Raw genomic sequence first — 16,756 nt, forward strand, 5'->3', positions numbered from 1 at the left:
ACGTGCAGGAAATCTCGCCGGCGCTGGGGCAGGACTCTGGTGGGAAGGAAAGGCCGAGCCCAAGCCGCAACGCCCCGCCGGCTGAATGGATGTGCGCGCGTCCGGCCGTGGGAAGTGAGGCTGACGAAAGCCACCGACGCCTCATCTCTGTTCCCACACCGGACCCTCGCCCAGTAATCTGCCCAGGCGGGATGGCCTGGCGGTCGATCCAGGAGCAGACACCGCAAAGAAAGCTGCCAAGCCGCCTTGCCTGTCCCTCCAGCCCCTCGCTGTGCCACAAGGGCGCGGGAACTTCCAAGGAGCAACTCCCAACAGCTACCACTTCCTCCAGCTCCAACGGAGGGGAGCAAGCCGCCAGACGTTGGGGAGCAGAAGCGGCCCCCGAGCCCTCTCGGGGGTGTCTGCGCGCGGGACTCTAGCCTCGGACCGGCCGCACTCTCATCCCGCGCTCCCGCCACCCCGAAGGAGTGTCTGCGCCGGGGCTGGTGGCCAGACCCCCAGTGCAGCTAATGCTCCATGGTGGGGGGAGACGGGGGGAGCGGGCTTTCATCCCCAACTCCGGCCAAGTTTCAAAGTTGGTCTGAGGGCCGCGTCCCGCGGCAGCCTGAACACCCGCTCGCCCATTCAAAGTTGGGCACTGCTCAGACAGAGCAGCCAGTTCTTACCTTAGACACCGTGAGCGGTTCGCAATGTTCCAGACCCCCCTTAAGGGTGAAGCCCCAGGGCGCCCCCCCTTGCAGCTGCACAGGGACGTACTGGAAGGACCCAGGCCGGTTCTCCATCCTCCGCTAGGCTCAGTCGCGGCGGGACTCCTTTTCTGCGGGGGCTACGTTGCCTCCGCCCCCAGCGGCTCCGCCACCATCGCCCTCCAGCGCTACGCCACCCCTCACCGCCCAGCTCCGCCTACTCTCCTGGCTGGAGACGCTCGGGCAGAGAGCGAGCGCAAGGAGGAAATGACACGGAGCTGGAGAGAGGGGGAGGGGGGAGGAGAAGGAGGAAAAAAGAAAAGAAAAGGAGAGGCGGAAGGATAGTGCGTAATGGACAAGAAAACGGAGCAATGGGGAGGGTCAGTCAGTGGGACCTCGCCTATAAGAGCGCTGGGGAGTGGGAGTGAGGCGAGGCTTCACATCAATTGTTACATTGTTTCATTCAAGCAGCTTCCCCCCCGCCCCCCCGCTTTGGTCCTCCTCCTTACTGCCTAGTTCCCCGCCCCTCCAGCCAGCCAAGGCCAGGGGAGGTGAAAGTCGTTAGTGTAGATGGCCCGCGTGGCTGAGTGGGCTGAAATGCTGGTTTCCCGATTAGCGCGTTCATATTTCTCTGACTGCCTTTTTCTTCTGAAGGCCCCGAGAACCGGGTCCTGGGAGGGTTACAAAGCTGCTAATTTGTGGATCTTGCCTAGAGGGATGGAAAGTCAAGCAAGCACGCCAGGGAACACAGTGGGGCTGTGTGAGTAGGCTGCTCTGTGTGTGCGAGCTAGGTGTGTGGGGTCATTATGAAACATTGCCCTGGAGCATAGTTTAAATAAAGAAGCACTTTGAGGATGCCCCCTGCCCAGGCTCAGCCGCACCCTGGCTCAGCGCTGGCGTTTATGGTTTATGGGTAGCACTGTGCTTGTGTATATTCCAGTCATCTGGAGTTTCTGGCACGGCCTTGCACTTGCCCCACTGAGATGACCAAGCCAGGAATCAGCAAACTTTATGACTAGCAGTATTGTTTTCACTTCTAAAGAAACCTACAGGAAAGAGCATCCATTGATAAGCTGGTCAATTAACAATGTTGTTCCTTTTGGAAGAATCGGCTTTTAGACAACGGCCAGAACATCTCTGCTCATCTGTTCAAGCTTGAGGCTGTAGTGTCTGAGCCGAGCTTTTAGAACTGACCAAACAAATACCCACGCTAGTAGTCTCCACAATATTTGAATTTATTATCAAATCTTGGGCTGATTTCTCAGTCTTCACCTGGACACAGTTACCACCCCTCTCTGAGACGTTTTCTCTGGAGCCACATTCAGGCAGTGAGTTTTTAAAGAGCTTCGCAGTAGCAAGGAAAGTTTTGACAACTCAGTCGTGGCTCCTCCATAGGACCCTCCAAGGTTCTTGCTTGTTCAGTCTCTTGATGCCTTCTTATGCACTTTCTTCTTCATCGTCAAGAACACACACCATGACACCCTTCCTTCCACAGTCAGCTTTCTGCAGACAAGGTTGTCACTCTTTGCTTGCATTTCCTCACCTGTCACACCCTCTTCAACACACTTCAGCCTATGTGTGCCTCTTCAGGCCACTGAAATTTCTCTCACAGGCTCTCCTCCCTCCCCCAATCGTTTCTTCTTTGTCTCCTGGATTGTCTTCATTATATGATGCTGACCTGACTTTTCTTTAATAAAACTGCAGTTTTTGATGTTTATAACCTGCTTTTGAAAATTCCTTAGATGTGTATAACTGATTCACTTTGCTGTACAGCAGAAACTAACACAACATTGTAAATCAACAATACTCCAATATTTTTTTAAAAAAATAAAGAATCTTTAAAGATGATTCACATGGGGAACCACCTTCAATCTTTAAGATTTTTAGACCTGCAAAAATCATTTCAATCATGTTCACTTTTTTTTCTTTGGTTTGCATTTCTCCCACTAGAAAGCAGAAAATTTGAGAAAATGGCAGCTGGGTTTGTTGATTCTGGATCACATGTCAGCCTATGACATAACACTCATTTGCTCTGTTCCACCTTGCAACTGAGCTTTTTTCCCTTCTTTTTAAGACTTCTATCTCCATGATTGTCACTTGATTAGAACTTAGCATGTTTCAGTTTCAGCATATTGAAATCCATAAATTTCAGTTCACAGGGTCTGTAGTTATCACTCAAGGTCTACTAGAATTATGTGTCTAGACTAAAAGAAAGAAGATTAGGAAGCAGGAGACACACATCTGAGCCCTGGCCTTGTCACTAACTAAATGGGTCATCTTGGGCAAATCACTGAACTGTTTTCAGTCTCATTTTATTCATCTGTAAACATCAACTAATAAGTCCTGACCTCCATCCCTCCCAGGTCTATTGAAGACTAAAATGAAATAATACATATGAAAACACTTTGGCAAGGAAAAAGTCAAAATCCTCACAACATTATTATGAAAGCAAGCACTGAGCTGGCCTTTAACCAGTCTATCTTCATTGCAAGGCTTACTCCACGCTGTCTTGCAGCACTCTTCAGTTTATCCTTTCCATTATTACAGCAAAAGAACATAAATTATCTAATCCCTGGTGAAAAACATCACATAAGTAGCCATTTTGAACATCAGATGGACAGATAATCTTCTTTACTGATAAAAATCACTGCTAGGACTTCCCTGGTGGTACAGTGGATAAGAATCTGCCTGCCAATGCAGGAGACACTGGTTTAATCACTAGTCTGGGAAGATTCCATATGAGGCTGTAGAGCAATTAAGCCCCCGAGCCACAACTGCTGAGCCCAGGTGCTGCAACTACTGAAGCCCACGCACCTACCTAAGAGCCCGTGCTCCACGACAAGAGAAGCCACCACAATGAGAAGCCCATGCACTACAATGAAGAGCAGCCCCTGCTCACCACAAGTAGAGAAGCCCGTGCACAGCAACAAAGACCCATTGCAACCAAAAATAAATAAATAGAGTATATTTTAAAAATCCCTTCTAGTAGCAGGGATCTCATTCTTTCCACAGTTTGTGGGAGCATGATTATGTAGTGGAAAGGATACTGGGTAGAATGTGAGATGCCTGGATTTTAAGCTGGTTCTGCCATTAAATTGCTGTATGATATTAAGCAGATGACTGCCCCTCTCTATAAATGGAAAAGATTGTGCTACTTGATTTCTTAAGTTCCTCTACAGTTTTAAAAATTCTGGGATTACTTCCTGGCAAGCGGTTAAACATAGTATATGTGCAAACGAAGCCTTAATGATGGAGATGAACCATGTGAAAATAAAGCAATGAAGAGACCAGGGGTGTATTTCTGTGTGTGTGTGTCTGTGTGCGATGCGGTCAATGGACAGATAATAAATTCACTCTAAAATACCTTAAATTGCCTTTGGGTAAAAACATAGAAAGTCCAGTTTGGTTTTTTTTTGGTTGTTTAGTCTCTAAGTTATGTCCAACTCTTTTGTGACCCCACGGACTCTAGCCAACCAGGCTCCTTTGTCCATGGGATTTCCCAGGCAAGAATACTGGAGTGAGTTGCCATTTCCTTCTCTAGGGGATCTTCCCAACCCAGGGATTGAACCCATGTCTCCTGCATTGGTAGGTAGATTCTTTACTGCTGAGCCATCAGGGAAGCCTGGAAAGTCCAGTAGGCAGGTAGAAATAGGAAACCACATATCAAGCAAGGAATAGTGATTGATAAAACACACTTGGATTATGGTTGAAGCCATTTGGAGTGGATAATCTCATGCAGGGATATATGGTAGGAATGATAGAATGATAGGAAAAGGAAGATTAAGATGAAATCTTGGATTATGGTATTTTTAAAATCATTCTAGTATTTAAAAGTCAAGAAGGATCACAAAGGCTCTAAAAAGAAGCAGACAGGGGAGGTGGGCAAAACTCCTTCAGCAGAAACAAGAAAGAGAAGTTTAAAAAAAATCCTCACAAGAGTCTTTTCTTCTTTAGAAATCTATTGACCAGTTTACCTTTTCGGAAGGAAGGAGACTGAAATAGCAATTATTCTCTGAACTTTTTTACTTTTTAGCTCAATTTGAATACAATTTTCCTCAAAGCAGTGCCTCTAGCTCCTTTCTAAATTAAGATTCTTTTGAGAGTCTAGGGAAAGCTATGCACAATCTCCCCTAGAAATTCCTAGAAATCTATACATGATCATCCCATGTTGTATATAGTCTGTGCTAAGGCTTATAGCAGAGAAGGCAATGGCACCCCACTCCAGTACTCTTGCCTGGAAAATCCCATGGATGGAGGAGCCTGGTGAGCTACAGTCCACGGGGTCGCTAAGAGTCGGACACGGCTGAGCGACTTCACTTTCACTTTTAACTTTCATGCATTGAAGAAGGAAATGGCAACCCACTCCAGTGTTCTTGCCTGGAGAATCCCAGGGACGGGGGAGCCTGGTGGGCTGTGGTCTATGGGGTCGCACAGAGTCAGACACAACTGAAGTGACTTAGCATCTTAGCAGCAGCAGCAAGGCTTATAAACCTTAGCTTCAGAATTCTTGCTCTAGTAAAAGATCAGATTTTTTTCTGTTGTGTCAAAAGCACATATGAAGTCTACCCTCTGAACAAAATTTTAAGTGTACAGTAAAGTATCATTTGCATGCACAATGTTGTACAGCAGATTTCTAGAATATTTTCACTTTGCATGACTGAAGCGTTGGACCCATTGAACAGTAGCATCCATTCCCACCTCTCCTCAGCCCTCAGCAACCACTGTTTCTCTCTGATTCTATGAACTTGACTGTTTCAGATTTTTCATATAAGTGGAGTCATGAAGTAGCTGCCCTTTAGTGATGAGCCTATTTCACTTAGCAAAGTTCTCAATGTCTATTCATGTTGTAGTATGACAGTATTTCCTTTTCAAAGACTGAATACTATTCCATTATATATATATATATATATATATATATCTCCACACACATATGTATTCATATATATATTCATATATCTCACATCTTCTTTATCCATTCATTGGTCAATGGGCATTTAGGTGTTTCCACCTCTTGGCCCTTGTGAATAATGATGCAATGAACTTGGGAGTGCAAACATCTCTTTAAGATCCTGATTTAAATTCTTCTGGATAAATACCCAGTTGTAGGATTTCTAGATCACATGGTTGTTCTATTTTTAAGTTTTTGAAGAACTTTTATACTGTATTCCATGCTGGCTGCACTGTTTTACATTCACACGAACAATGTACAATGATTCCAATTTTTCAACCCCCTTGCCAACAATGGTTAATATGATTTTTTAAAAAATAATGGTCATTCTAACAGGTGTGATGTGAAAGGCATTGCATTTCCCTGATGATTAGTGAGCTGTGTTTTTCATAAACCTGTTGGACATTTGTATATATTCTTTGGAAAAATTCAAATCCTTTGCCCATTTTTAATCTAGTTATTTACTTTTTCTTTTTTCTTTTTCTTCTTTGCTACTGAGTTGTATAATTTCCTTATAGATTTTGAATATTAACTCCTTATCAGATATATGATTTTCAAATATTTTCTCCCATTCTATAGGTTGCCTTGTCTACAGTTTTTGTTGTTGTTTTTGTTTGTTTTGCTTTCTGTACAGAAGTTTTTTAGTTTGATGTAGTCCCATATATTTATTTTTGCTTCTGCTTCCTATGCTTTTGGTGTCATGTCCAAGAAATTGTTGCCAAGACCAACATCATGAAAATTTTCCCTGTGTTTTCTTCTCTTAGTTTTACAATTTCAGGTCTTATATTTAAGTCTTTAATCCATTTTGAGTTAATTTTTGTGAATGGCATAAGGTAGGGGTACAGATTCATTCTTTTGCATGTGGATATCCAGTCTCCCCAATATCATTTGTTGAAGAAATTATCCTTTGCCTATTGGATGTTCTCATTGCCCTTGTCAAATATTGGTTGAAAGTCTATGCAGGAGTTTATTTATGGGCTCTCTATTTTCTTCCACTGGTTTATGTGTCTGTTTTTTATGCTAGTATCCTATTGTTTTGATTACTATGACTTTCCAGGTGGCACTAGTGGTAAAGAACCTGCTTGCCAATGCAGGAGATGTAAGAGACTTGGGTTCAATTCCTGGGTCAGAAAGATCCCCTGGAGAAGGGCATGGGTAACCCACTCCAGTATTCTTTCCTGGAGAATCCCATGTACAGAGGAGCCCGGTGGGCTACAGTCCATAAGGTTGTAAAGAGTTGAACATGACTGAAGCGACTTAGTACAGCACACAGCACCTAGCTTTGTAATATATTTTGAAATCAGGAACTATAGTGCTTCTAGCTTTGTTCTTCTTTCCCAAGATTGCTTTAACTGTCTGGTGTCTTTTGTGGTTCCATACCAATTTTAGGATTTCTTTTCTATTTTTTTTGAAAAATGCCATTGGAATTTTGGTAGGGATTGCATTAAGTCTATAGTGTCATCTGACCATAACAGTTCTTTTAAAGAGCTTACATATTCATTAAAACAATGTTTCAACAGAAAACTTGGTATTCATTCATGCTAAGTCTCTTCAGTCATGCCCAACTCTTTGTGGCTCCACAGACTGTAGTTCATCAGGCTTCTCTGTCCACGGGATTCTCCAGGCAAGAGTACTCATGTGGGTTGCCTTGCCTTACTCCAGGGGATCTTCCCGACCCAGGAATTAAACCCAAGTCTCTTACATCTCCTACATTGGCAGACGGGTTCTTTACCCGCCAATTTACCTTACATTCAGAAAACAATTGCTAACTGCTAGATACCATTCAACACAGTTTTTCATATATTTTTGGCAAAGATTACAAAGACCCTGCAAAGTAGGTTTTAGTAACTGCTTTCCAAGTGAGGAAACTAAGACAGGAAGTGGTAAAACCAGGATTTCAAGGCAGGGAGGCTGGAGAAGTATCCTATGATAACTTTATTAATAGTGTCTCTGTCATATTCCCCTCTTCTGCAGGTGAGGGAATGGTTTGGAATCTTCCATTCTGCTCTCTTCATATTTCCCTTTGGAAGTGCTTCTATTAGAATAACTTTCTTGGCCTCTTTCCCCATCTTTGGGTGAGTTGTCTATTCTGTTGAGCTAAGTGAAGAGGGTATGAAGAAGTCTATTATGGATGTCTACATATTCCCAGGTTCTCTAATCAGCTTTTAACAGTAGTAAACAGATATTTTAAATCTCTGCCTCTCTGCTTCCTGTGTCTCTCAATTGGTTCTAAACTTGAGTGTGGATGAGAATGTTAATATTCACCACTACCCCCCAAATATACCTACTCAACTCATTTTATGCAATTTGTGTGTCCTGGGTCAGTTAGCTAGCTATTCCATGTTCTCTTCTGAATGTCTATATGGACCTGTTTCTGAATGCAGCTCACATTGCCTAGGTGCCTCGGGGAAGAGTACTAGAGTGGGGTGCCATTGCCTTCTCCACATATATATAGCAAGAAAGGTATGTGGGTGTTACACCCAAGTTGCATATAGTCCTCAAGGGAGATCGTATCTGAGTATGTGCAGGGAAGAGAGAGAGGGAGAGAGAATGAAGATGTGTTCTTTGAACATGGCTTTGAGGGCCACCTTCTTATGGTGATCATAATGGTCCTTGAAGCAGGCTCTACCTTCTCCCATAGAAGCAGGCTCTACCTCAAAAAACTACTTAATTCCATTTTTTTCCCATTTCCTTCTGTTCTGGAGTCACAGACTTCCTGTCTGTGTGCTAGCAGTCACTATTTCAGAAACCCTTTCTGTGCTGGCTCACAGACTGTTGGAAGATTATTTACAGACTAGAGAAGCTCATGGCGACCTACTCTAGTACTTTGCCTGGAAAATCCCATGGACGGAGGAGCCTGGTGGGCTGCAGTCCATGGGGTCATGAAGAGTCGGACACGACTGAGCGACTTCACTTTCACTTTTCACTTTCATGGATTGGAGAAGGAAATGGCAACCCACTCCAGTGTTCTTGCCTAGAGAATCCCAGGGACAATGGAGCCTGCTTGGCTGCCGTCTATGGGGTCACACAGAGTCGGACATGACTGATGCGACTTAGCAGCAGCAGCAGCAGCAGGAAAGCTCCCATTTCTCATTGGCAAATGATCCTATTAGAGAAATCTAACCTGTGTTTTGTGATTGTTATCTAGTGTACTATGGCACATATTTCTAAGATACTCAGCACATTTTATCATCATCTTTTTAATTTCATCACTCCATTGGGAAAAATAAGGTAAGAGTCAAAATTAGAGTCACATTTTTTACAGGTGAAACCAAAGGGAGAATAGATTCCTTCTTTACTAATCATCTCTCCATGCTTCCTTGGAAAAAAAAATTATTGGTGGGCCCAGAATATTCCTGGGCTAGTTGACTCACAGGCAAAGGGAGACTTGGAGCATTTTTTAATGAAACAAGACTATTTCATAAATGATATCAAAACGTGTTCATTTTTAATCTCATCAATTGTATCTATTGGACTATTCTACTTTGATTTATAAAGCCCTCTCTTCATTTATCCCCACCCTGCCCAACAATTACCTTGGCTCTTTCAGCTGTTTCTCACAGAGGAGTGTTGTTGGAAAAGGGTGTTTGTTATGAGCAGTGTGCTCTCTTGACAAAACTCTGTTAGCCTTCGCCCTACTTCATTTTGTACTCCAAGGCCAAGCTTGCCTGTTATTCTGAGTATCTCTTGACTTCCTACTTTTGCATTCTAATTCCCTGTGAAGAAAAGGACATATTTTTTTGGTGTTCATTCTAGAAGATTTTGTAGGTCTTCATAGAACCAGTCAACTTCAGCTTCTTCAGTATCAGAGACTGGGGCATAGACTTGGATTCCTGTGATGTTAAATGGTTTGCCCTGGAAACGAATCGAGAACATTTTGTTGTTTTTGAGATTGCACCAAGCACTGCATTTCAGACTCTTGTTTACTATGAGGGCTACTCCATTTCTTCTAAGGGATTCTTGCCCACAGTAGTAGAAATAATGGTCATCTGAATTAAATTTGCCCATTCTTGTCCATTTTAGTTCACTAATTCCTAATGTTGATGTTGATGTTCAATCTTCCTAATCTCCTGCTTGACCACATCCAATTTACCTTGATTCATGAGTGACGTCAGTGGTAAAGAATCCACCTGCCAAGGCAGAGATGTGTGTTTGATCCCTGGGTTGGAAAGATACCCTGGAGTAGAAAATGGCACCCCACTCCAGTATTCTTGCATGGAAAATTGCATGGGCAGAGGAGCCTGGTGGGCTAGAGTCAGACATGACTGGGTGACTGAGCACACACATGGACCCAACACCCCAGGTTCCTATGCAATATTGTTTTTTACAGCATCAGACTTTACTTTCATCACGAGACACACCCACAGCTGAGCACTGTTCTCACTTTGGCCCAGTCGCTTCCTTCTTACTGGAGCTATTAGTAATTGCCCTCTGCTCTTCCCAAGTAGCATATTCATCACTTTCCAATCTGGGGGCGGGGGTGGTGGCTCATCTTCCAGCATCATATCTTTGCCTTTTCATACTGCCCATGGGGTTCTCCAGGCCAGAATACTGGAGTAGGTTGCCATTTCCTTCTCTACTGGACCACGTTCTATCAGAACTCTTTATTATAACCTGTCTGTCTTGGGTGGCTCTGCATGACATGGTTCATAGCTTCATTGAATTACATAAGCCTCTTCACCATGACAAACTATGGAAAATTCTTAAAGAGATTGGAATACCAGACTACCTTACCTGTCTCCTGAGAAACCTGTATGTAGGACAAGAAGCAACAGTTAGAACTGGACACGGAACAGTAGACTGGTTCAAAAGTGGGAAAGAAGTCTGTAAGGCTGTATAATGTCACCCTGCTTATTTACCTTATATGCAGAGTACATCATATAAATGTCGAGCTAGATGAATCACAAGCTGAAATCAAGATTGCCAGGAGATTTGCTGGTTATTCTAAATGCCCTATGGACATCTAATAACAATGTGTGGGATACAAAATTTTAAATATATTTGTGTAGGATATAAGATTAATATAAATTAATATAATATAAATCTATTATGTTTAAATTATTAATGATATCATTCAAGGTACTCCTATTATTTTTTCTGCACTTGATAAAATATTCTCAGAGAAATGTTAATATGTCTCATTATGATTATGTATATTTTTCTTTTCCCTTATATTTCTTTTGATTTTTGTTTTATGTATCTTTGTTTCTTTGTTGTTAGGTGTCTAATGGTTTATGATGTCTATCTTTGTGAACTGTACCTTTTATCATTAAAAACATTCATCTTTGTTTTATTTTAAAAAAAGTTTGCTAGGAGAAATATCAAAAACCTCAGATATGCAGATGATACCACCCTTATGGCAGAAAGTGAAGAGGAATTAAAGAGCCTCTTTATGACGATTAAAGAGGAAAGTGAAAAAGTTGGCTTGAAACTCAGCATTCAAAAAACTAACATCATGGCATCTTGTCCCATCACTTCATGACAAATAGAAGGGGAAAAGTTAAAACAGTGACAAATTTTATTTTCTTGGGCTCCTAAATCACTGCAGACAGAGTGACTGCAGTGAAATTAAAAGATGAATTTTTTTTAAAGATGAAATTTAATTTCATTTATGAAATTAAAAGATGTTTTCTCCTTGGAAGGAAAGCTATGACAAACCTAGACAGTGTATTGAAAAGCAAAAACATCATTTTGCTGACAAAGGTTCATATAGTCCAAGCTATGGTTTTCCCAGTAGTTATGTATAGATGTGAAAGTTGGTCCATAAAGAAGGCTGAGGGCCAAAGAAATGATGTTTTCAACTGTGGTGCTGGAGAAGACTCTTGAGAGTTCCCTGGACAGCAAGGAGATCAAACTAGTCAATTCTAAAGGAAATCAAGCCTGCATATTTATTGGAAGGACTGATGCTGAAGCTCCAATACTTTGGCCTGATGTGAAGAACTGACTCATTGGGAAAAACCCTGATGCTGGGAAAGATTGAAGGCAGAAGGAGAAGGGGCTACAGAGGATGAGATGGTTAGATAGCATTATGGACTCAATAGACATGAATTTGAGCAAACTCTGGGAGATAGTAGAGGACAGAGGAGCCTGGAGTGCTACAGTCTATGGGGTTTCGAAGAGTTGGACTTGACTTAGCAACTGAACAACAACAACACAGAGAAGGGATCTATGGCAATGATAATCATTATTGGAGAGGGGGAAAAAGTCTAATGTGGCTGGTATTATTCATATACAGATTACATGAAAATGATAGCAAGATCCTCCCTCCAGTATACCTCAAATAGTGTATATGTTATGTGGGGCGGGGGGCGAGGAGTGGGACGTGAGTGTTGCAACAAAGGACAAAAAGAGTTTGATTCCTGGGGAATTTTGCCTAGGGCTAGGGAAAGACATTATGATAGAGGCCTGTTTTAAGCTATTATAATATTAGTCACTACTTTTGTTAAATAAATGCTGGTGAGTACATGCCTCTGGAGAAATATATTTCGCTTTCTCCTTGGGTAACTTTATAAAAAAAAAATCCTTCCATTGCCATTTGGTTCAACCCATGCTTTTACCCATTTAGAAACATACCAGTTATGTCATGGAATCTCAGTATCTTGACTTCGTGTTCTGTTTGAGACTATAGATTTAGAATTTCTTCCTTCTTGAGCTGACAAATCTAGACAGTTTGTGTGCGTGTGTGTGTGTGTGTGTGTGTGTGTGTGTGTACCAGGCTGCTATCTGCTGTGGTTGGTGTTTTCTGGGAAGGCTTGTTGGAGCAGGAGTTGGTTTGTTTGTGTTCTAAGCTCACAGTAATGTCAGCCCAACTGGAAACCTTCAATTTGCCCTTGGGGAAATCAGTCATCTAGTAGAGGTTCAGCTGAGCTGTGATAGATGTTTACTGTTGCTCTACAGAAGTTTTAGCCAGGGATTGACTCCATATCAAGGATATGAAAATCAGATGAATGCTCAGATCCAAAATGTGGGCTTGAAGATGGCCTCTTCTTGGTACCGAGCTTGGACAGGGTCCAAGGCATGCTTTGAGCTGTTTGTTAACCATTTGTTCCTAGTTCTCAAATGCTGTTTTCTGTGAGCCATTTGTTACTCCTTAGTCATCAATAAAACAAAATTTTGGTGCATATCAAGCTTTTATCTTAATTACTTCAGCCATTGGAAAGAAAAAAAAGTCACACATACACATATACACAAATTCCAGCCTTTTTACTTTTGAATAGTTTCCATCATTTTACCCTCCTACAGTAGCAGAGAAGGTATACCAATGCAATGGGCATTTGGGCAAAACAAAACCCCCACTATGGTCTTGATGAAGTTCTGGGGAAGTATACATATAGTTAACAGTAAAAATATAGATATAGATATCCTTCTTTTCTTTGATAGATTATTTTTACTCTAAAGTAAGTAGAAATGAATGCTATCTATTAAGTATTGGCTAAAAGGAAACTGTTTTGCTTTAACTTAAATCTAGAATGACCTAGCACAAAGAGGAAAGAATAACCAGTTGCCTTTGTCCACAAGTGTCAGATGGACTTCAGAAAAAAAATGACTTTATCCAAATATTTTCTTAGGAAAGGTAGTCCCAGGCATGTGTATGTGTGCCTAGATGTATATACATCCACCCTTTCACCTATATAGATATATGAACAAAGCCACACATAAGGACTCATGTTCAAATTTGGGAATGCCTGGCTCCTTTCTCTCAGAGTCTGGAAACTCAAATTGATAAAGAAAGGAATTCCTAAATTCTGGAACAACTGTCAGGAACCTGACAATTACCTGATGTTCTAATACTGGGGGAATTTTCAGTGTGTTTTCTTTCACTGGTTTCAGTTAAACTTCAGAAACCTGGATAGCATACTTTTCCCTTTTTCTTCCCAACCACTGACATCCACTCAACCATCAAGATATGTCATTTATAGTCCTAAAATAGTTATCATATCCATCTATTTCTCTCCATGCCCACTGGCATTCCATCATCATCTTATAACTAGACCATTAGAATAGATTCCTAACTGGGCTCCCTGATGCAGTTCTACCCAGACGCCTTGAATTCATTCTCTGCTTTGCAGGACTTTGTAACCAGGATGCTCTTTCTAAAACACAAACTGTATGTAACACCTCTGTTCATTTTTTTTCAATGACTCTCCATTGTTTACAGAATAAAATCTAAGTCCCTTGACTAAGATCCTTCTTTTGTGGCTCCTCACTACATACTGCTCTCCCCTCTTCCACCCAAAACTCTCTGCCAACCTCCCTGCACAACACACACTTAGACCTATAGAAGTACCAAATTATGGGCAGTCACCTTAAGCACAATCTGTTCTCTTGTACCTCTAGGCCTTTTCACAAACTTTTTTCCTGCCTGGAATACCCTCCACTCTATCCTTGAGCATCTGGAAAACCTCTACTACCACTTCAAGTCAGTTCAAAGGTCACACTGGCAGAAGATATCTTCTTTGATCAAGGTATTCTTTCTTGATGTTCCCACTGCTCCCTTTATATTACTCCACTGTGGCCCTGATGATATTTTATTGTAATTGTTTCCTCCCTTGTGCTGGATATTCTTTGAGGGCAGGAACCATGCCTGATTCTTCAATATGCTCCCCAATGTCTTGCACAGGGCATGAATATAGTTGATGCTCAATCATCACTGAAATTATAGCCCTGGGCTTAGAAGACCAAAGGCACTTTTGTCATAAGGAAGGAACATTCTGGTTAGTGTCTTAATATATCTCTTAATCATGGAATGGAAGATAATGATTGCCTCCCATAGAACGCTCAACAAATAGGACATCACAAAGAGGCTCCTCTGGTGATTCAGAATCCAAAGCGGATCCCGAGATTGACTAGACTCCAAGCCTAGAAAGCTTTCTACTTTGATATTCTTTGTTGGTACATGTTACTGGAGAACTGATAACAAAGAGAAACAATGAAAAACTCTGCTGAGCTGTAGAAAAGGAATATAAGGAACACAGATTACCATCTTCTTAACATGGTATTCCAGGTGCTCCACAAATTGGCCCCTGCCTTGCTCTCCAGCTTTGTTACTTCCTCTTCTGACTCTCACTCAATTATTCAACTATGCCAAACTGCTTACAATATCCCCACCTCCCTCATTTTGCAGTGTTTCTTACTTCCATATTTTTACTCATGCTGTCTTTCTGTCTAAAATACATTTCTCTTAGCTTTAGGTAGCTCCTGCATGCTTAGTCAGAGAAGACAATGGCAACCCACTCCAGTACTCTTGCCTGGAAAATCCCATGGTCAGAGGAGCCTGGTAGGCTGCCGTCTATGGGGGCGCACAGAGTCGGACACAACTGAAGTGACTTAGCAGCAGCAGCAGCAGCATGCTTAGTCGCTTCAGTCGTGTCCAACTCTCATAGACCTTGGCCTACCAGGCTCCTCTGTCCATGGGATTCTCCAGGCAAGAATACAGGAGTGAGTTGCCATTTCCTTCTCCATTAGGTAGCTCCTACCAACACAAAATTTAGCTCAGGCCTTATTTCCTCCAGTAAACCTTTCCTAACTAACCAACACACCACTGTATATGTGTGCATACTCTGGCATATACACAGAGTCTAGATGTATGTTTGTATCAGTCGCAACTCTTTTGCATGCAAGTGACAGAAACACAGTACAAATAAGCTTTAGAAAAAAGAAAAGGGTTATTGATACTAATAGAAAAGCACAGGGATGATTTTAGGCATAGCTAGATCCAGGTGCTCAAATGACATCATCAGCTATGTTTCTATTTCTTGGCTCTGATCTCTTCTATATCGACTCAGTTCTCACACAGGCCTTCTCTACATGGTGGCCAAGATAGCCACCAAGAGCTAGAGATTTGCATCTTACCATTTAGCAACCCCAGTAGAAACACAGACCCACTTTATCAATAGTCCCAGCAAAAGCTCCTGAATTGAGTCTATCCTTGAACTAATAACAGCCAGAGAAACAGAATTCTCTGATCAGCCAGATGTATTAGTGAGGGCTCTCCAGAGAAATAGAACAATTCTTTTTGTTTGTTTGTTTTCTATAGGAATACAGTTAGGGAGGCTGAGAATTTCCCTAATTTGCCACTTGCAAGCTGGAGAACCAGGAAAGCTGGTAGTGTGATTCAGTCTGACTCTGATGGTCTAGGAACCAGGAGTGCCAATGTCCAAGGACAGATCAAGCAAAGAACAAATCCGTCCTTCCTCTCTTTTTGTTCTATTCAGTTCCTCAACAGGTTGGATGATGCCCACTGGCATACATGAGGGTGATCTTTATTCAGTCTTCTGATTCAGGTGTCTGGAGACACCCTCATAAACATTCCCAGAAATAATGTTTTATCACCTGTCTTGGTATCCCTCATCCCAGTGAAGCTGACATTTAAAATTAATCATCATACCAGCCTTGGGTAATGTATCCGTTTAGGTGGAATGAGCTCTGTTATCAGAAGAAAACATGTTGGGCAGCAGAAGCACTATATGTTCATCCTTAGTTTTCCTCTTCTGTCCTCTCATATTCCTCTCCATTTCAATGCTCTGATCAGACGGTATCATTTGTATTTGCATATATGTCTGTCTCCTGCACTAGACTGTGAGTTCCTATGTCTATTTATCTCTGTATCCCAGAAGATAGTATCGGGACTTTGCTTCTAGTAGGTTTTCTCAACCAATGAAGGATGAACCAATGACTTTGCAGTGCATTTTGAACAGATGATTAAATTACATGAAGCCCTACTGAAGGCTAATCCAGGCACACAATTTGATAATTAGGCAAATTAATAATATGACTAATTTATTTAATTAATTGCACAATTATTACTGGGTTGCATGGTAAGGGGACATAAACAATGAATGGTTCATTCAAAATTATGTAATAAATGCCTTCTATGTGTCAGGCACTATGCTAGAGATTAAGGTTAGCCCCTATTAGCCTTTTACCATTAATGAGAGAGAGTAGTGTATAGCAGCGGTCCCCAGTCTTGGGGAACTAATGCCCGATGATCTGAGGTGGAGCTGGTATGATAATAACAGAAATAAATACAATGAATGTAATGTACTTGAATCATCCTGAAACCATCCAACCCTCCCCGCCTCCCATCCGCCCCCTCCCCCACCGCCCTGGCCAGGTCTATGGA

The 16,756-nt window shown here is 42.0% G+C and overlaps 1 protein-coding gene across 2 annotated transcripts in view; it reads right to left on the minus strand.

The window, feature by feature from the left end:
• SHROOM4 (shroom family member 4) overlaps window positions 1–1,118 on the minus strand; it is a 262,413-nt gene extending 261,295 nt beyond the window's left edge. Inside the window, exon 1 of one of the 2 annotated variants that reach the window (XM_010821949.4) lies at window positions 666–1,118. In XM_010821949.4, coding sequence (XP_010820251.1) covers window positions 666–782 — 117 coding nt within the window. In that variant the 5' untranslated portion in view covers window positions 783–1,118. The remainder of the gene's footprint in view (window positions 1–665) is intronic. The other variant, XM_015461686.3, reaches the window with a different exon arrangement.
• Between the last annotated feature and the right edge of the window lie 15,638 nt (window positions 1,119–16,756).

The sequence above is a fragment of the Bos taurus genome, chromosome X (genome assembly GCF_002263795.3).
Source record: "Bos taurus isolate L1 Dominette 01449 registration number 42190680 breed Hereford chromosome X, ARS-UCD2.0, whole genome shotgun sequence".
Taxonomy (NCBI): domain Eukaryota; kingdom Metazoa; phylum Chordata; class Mammalia; order Artiodactyla; family Bovidae; genus Bos; species Bos taurus.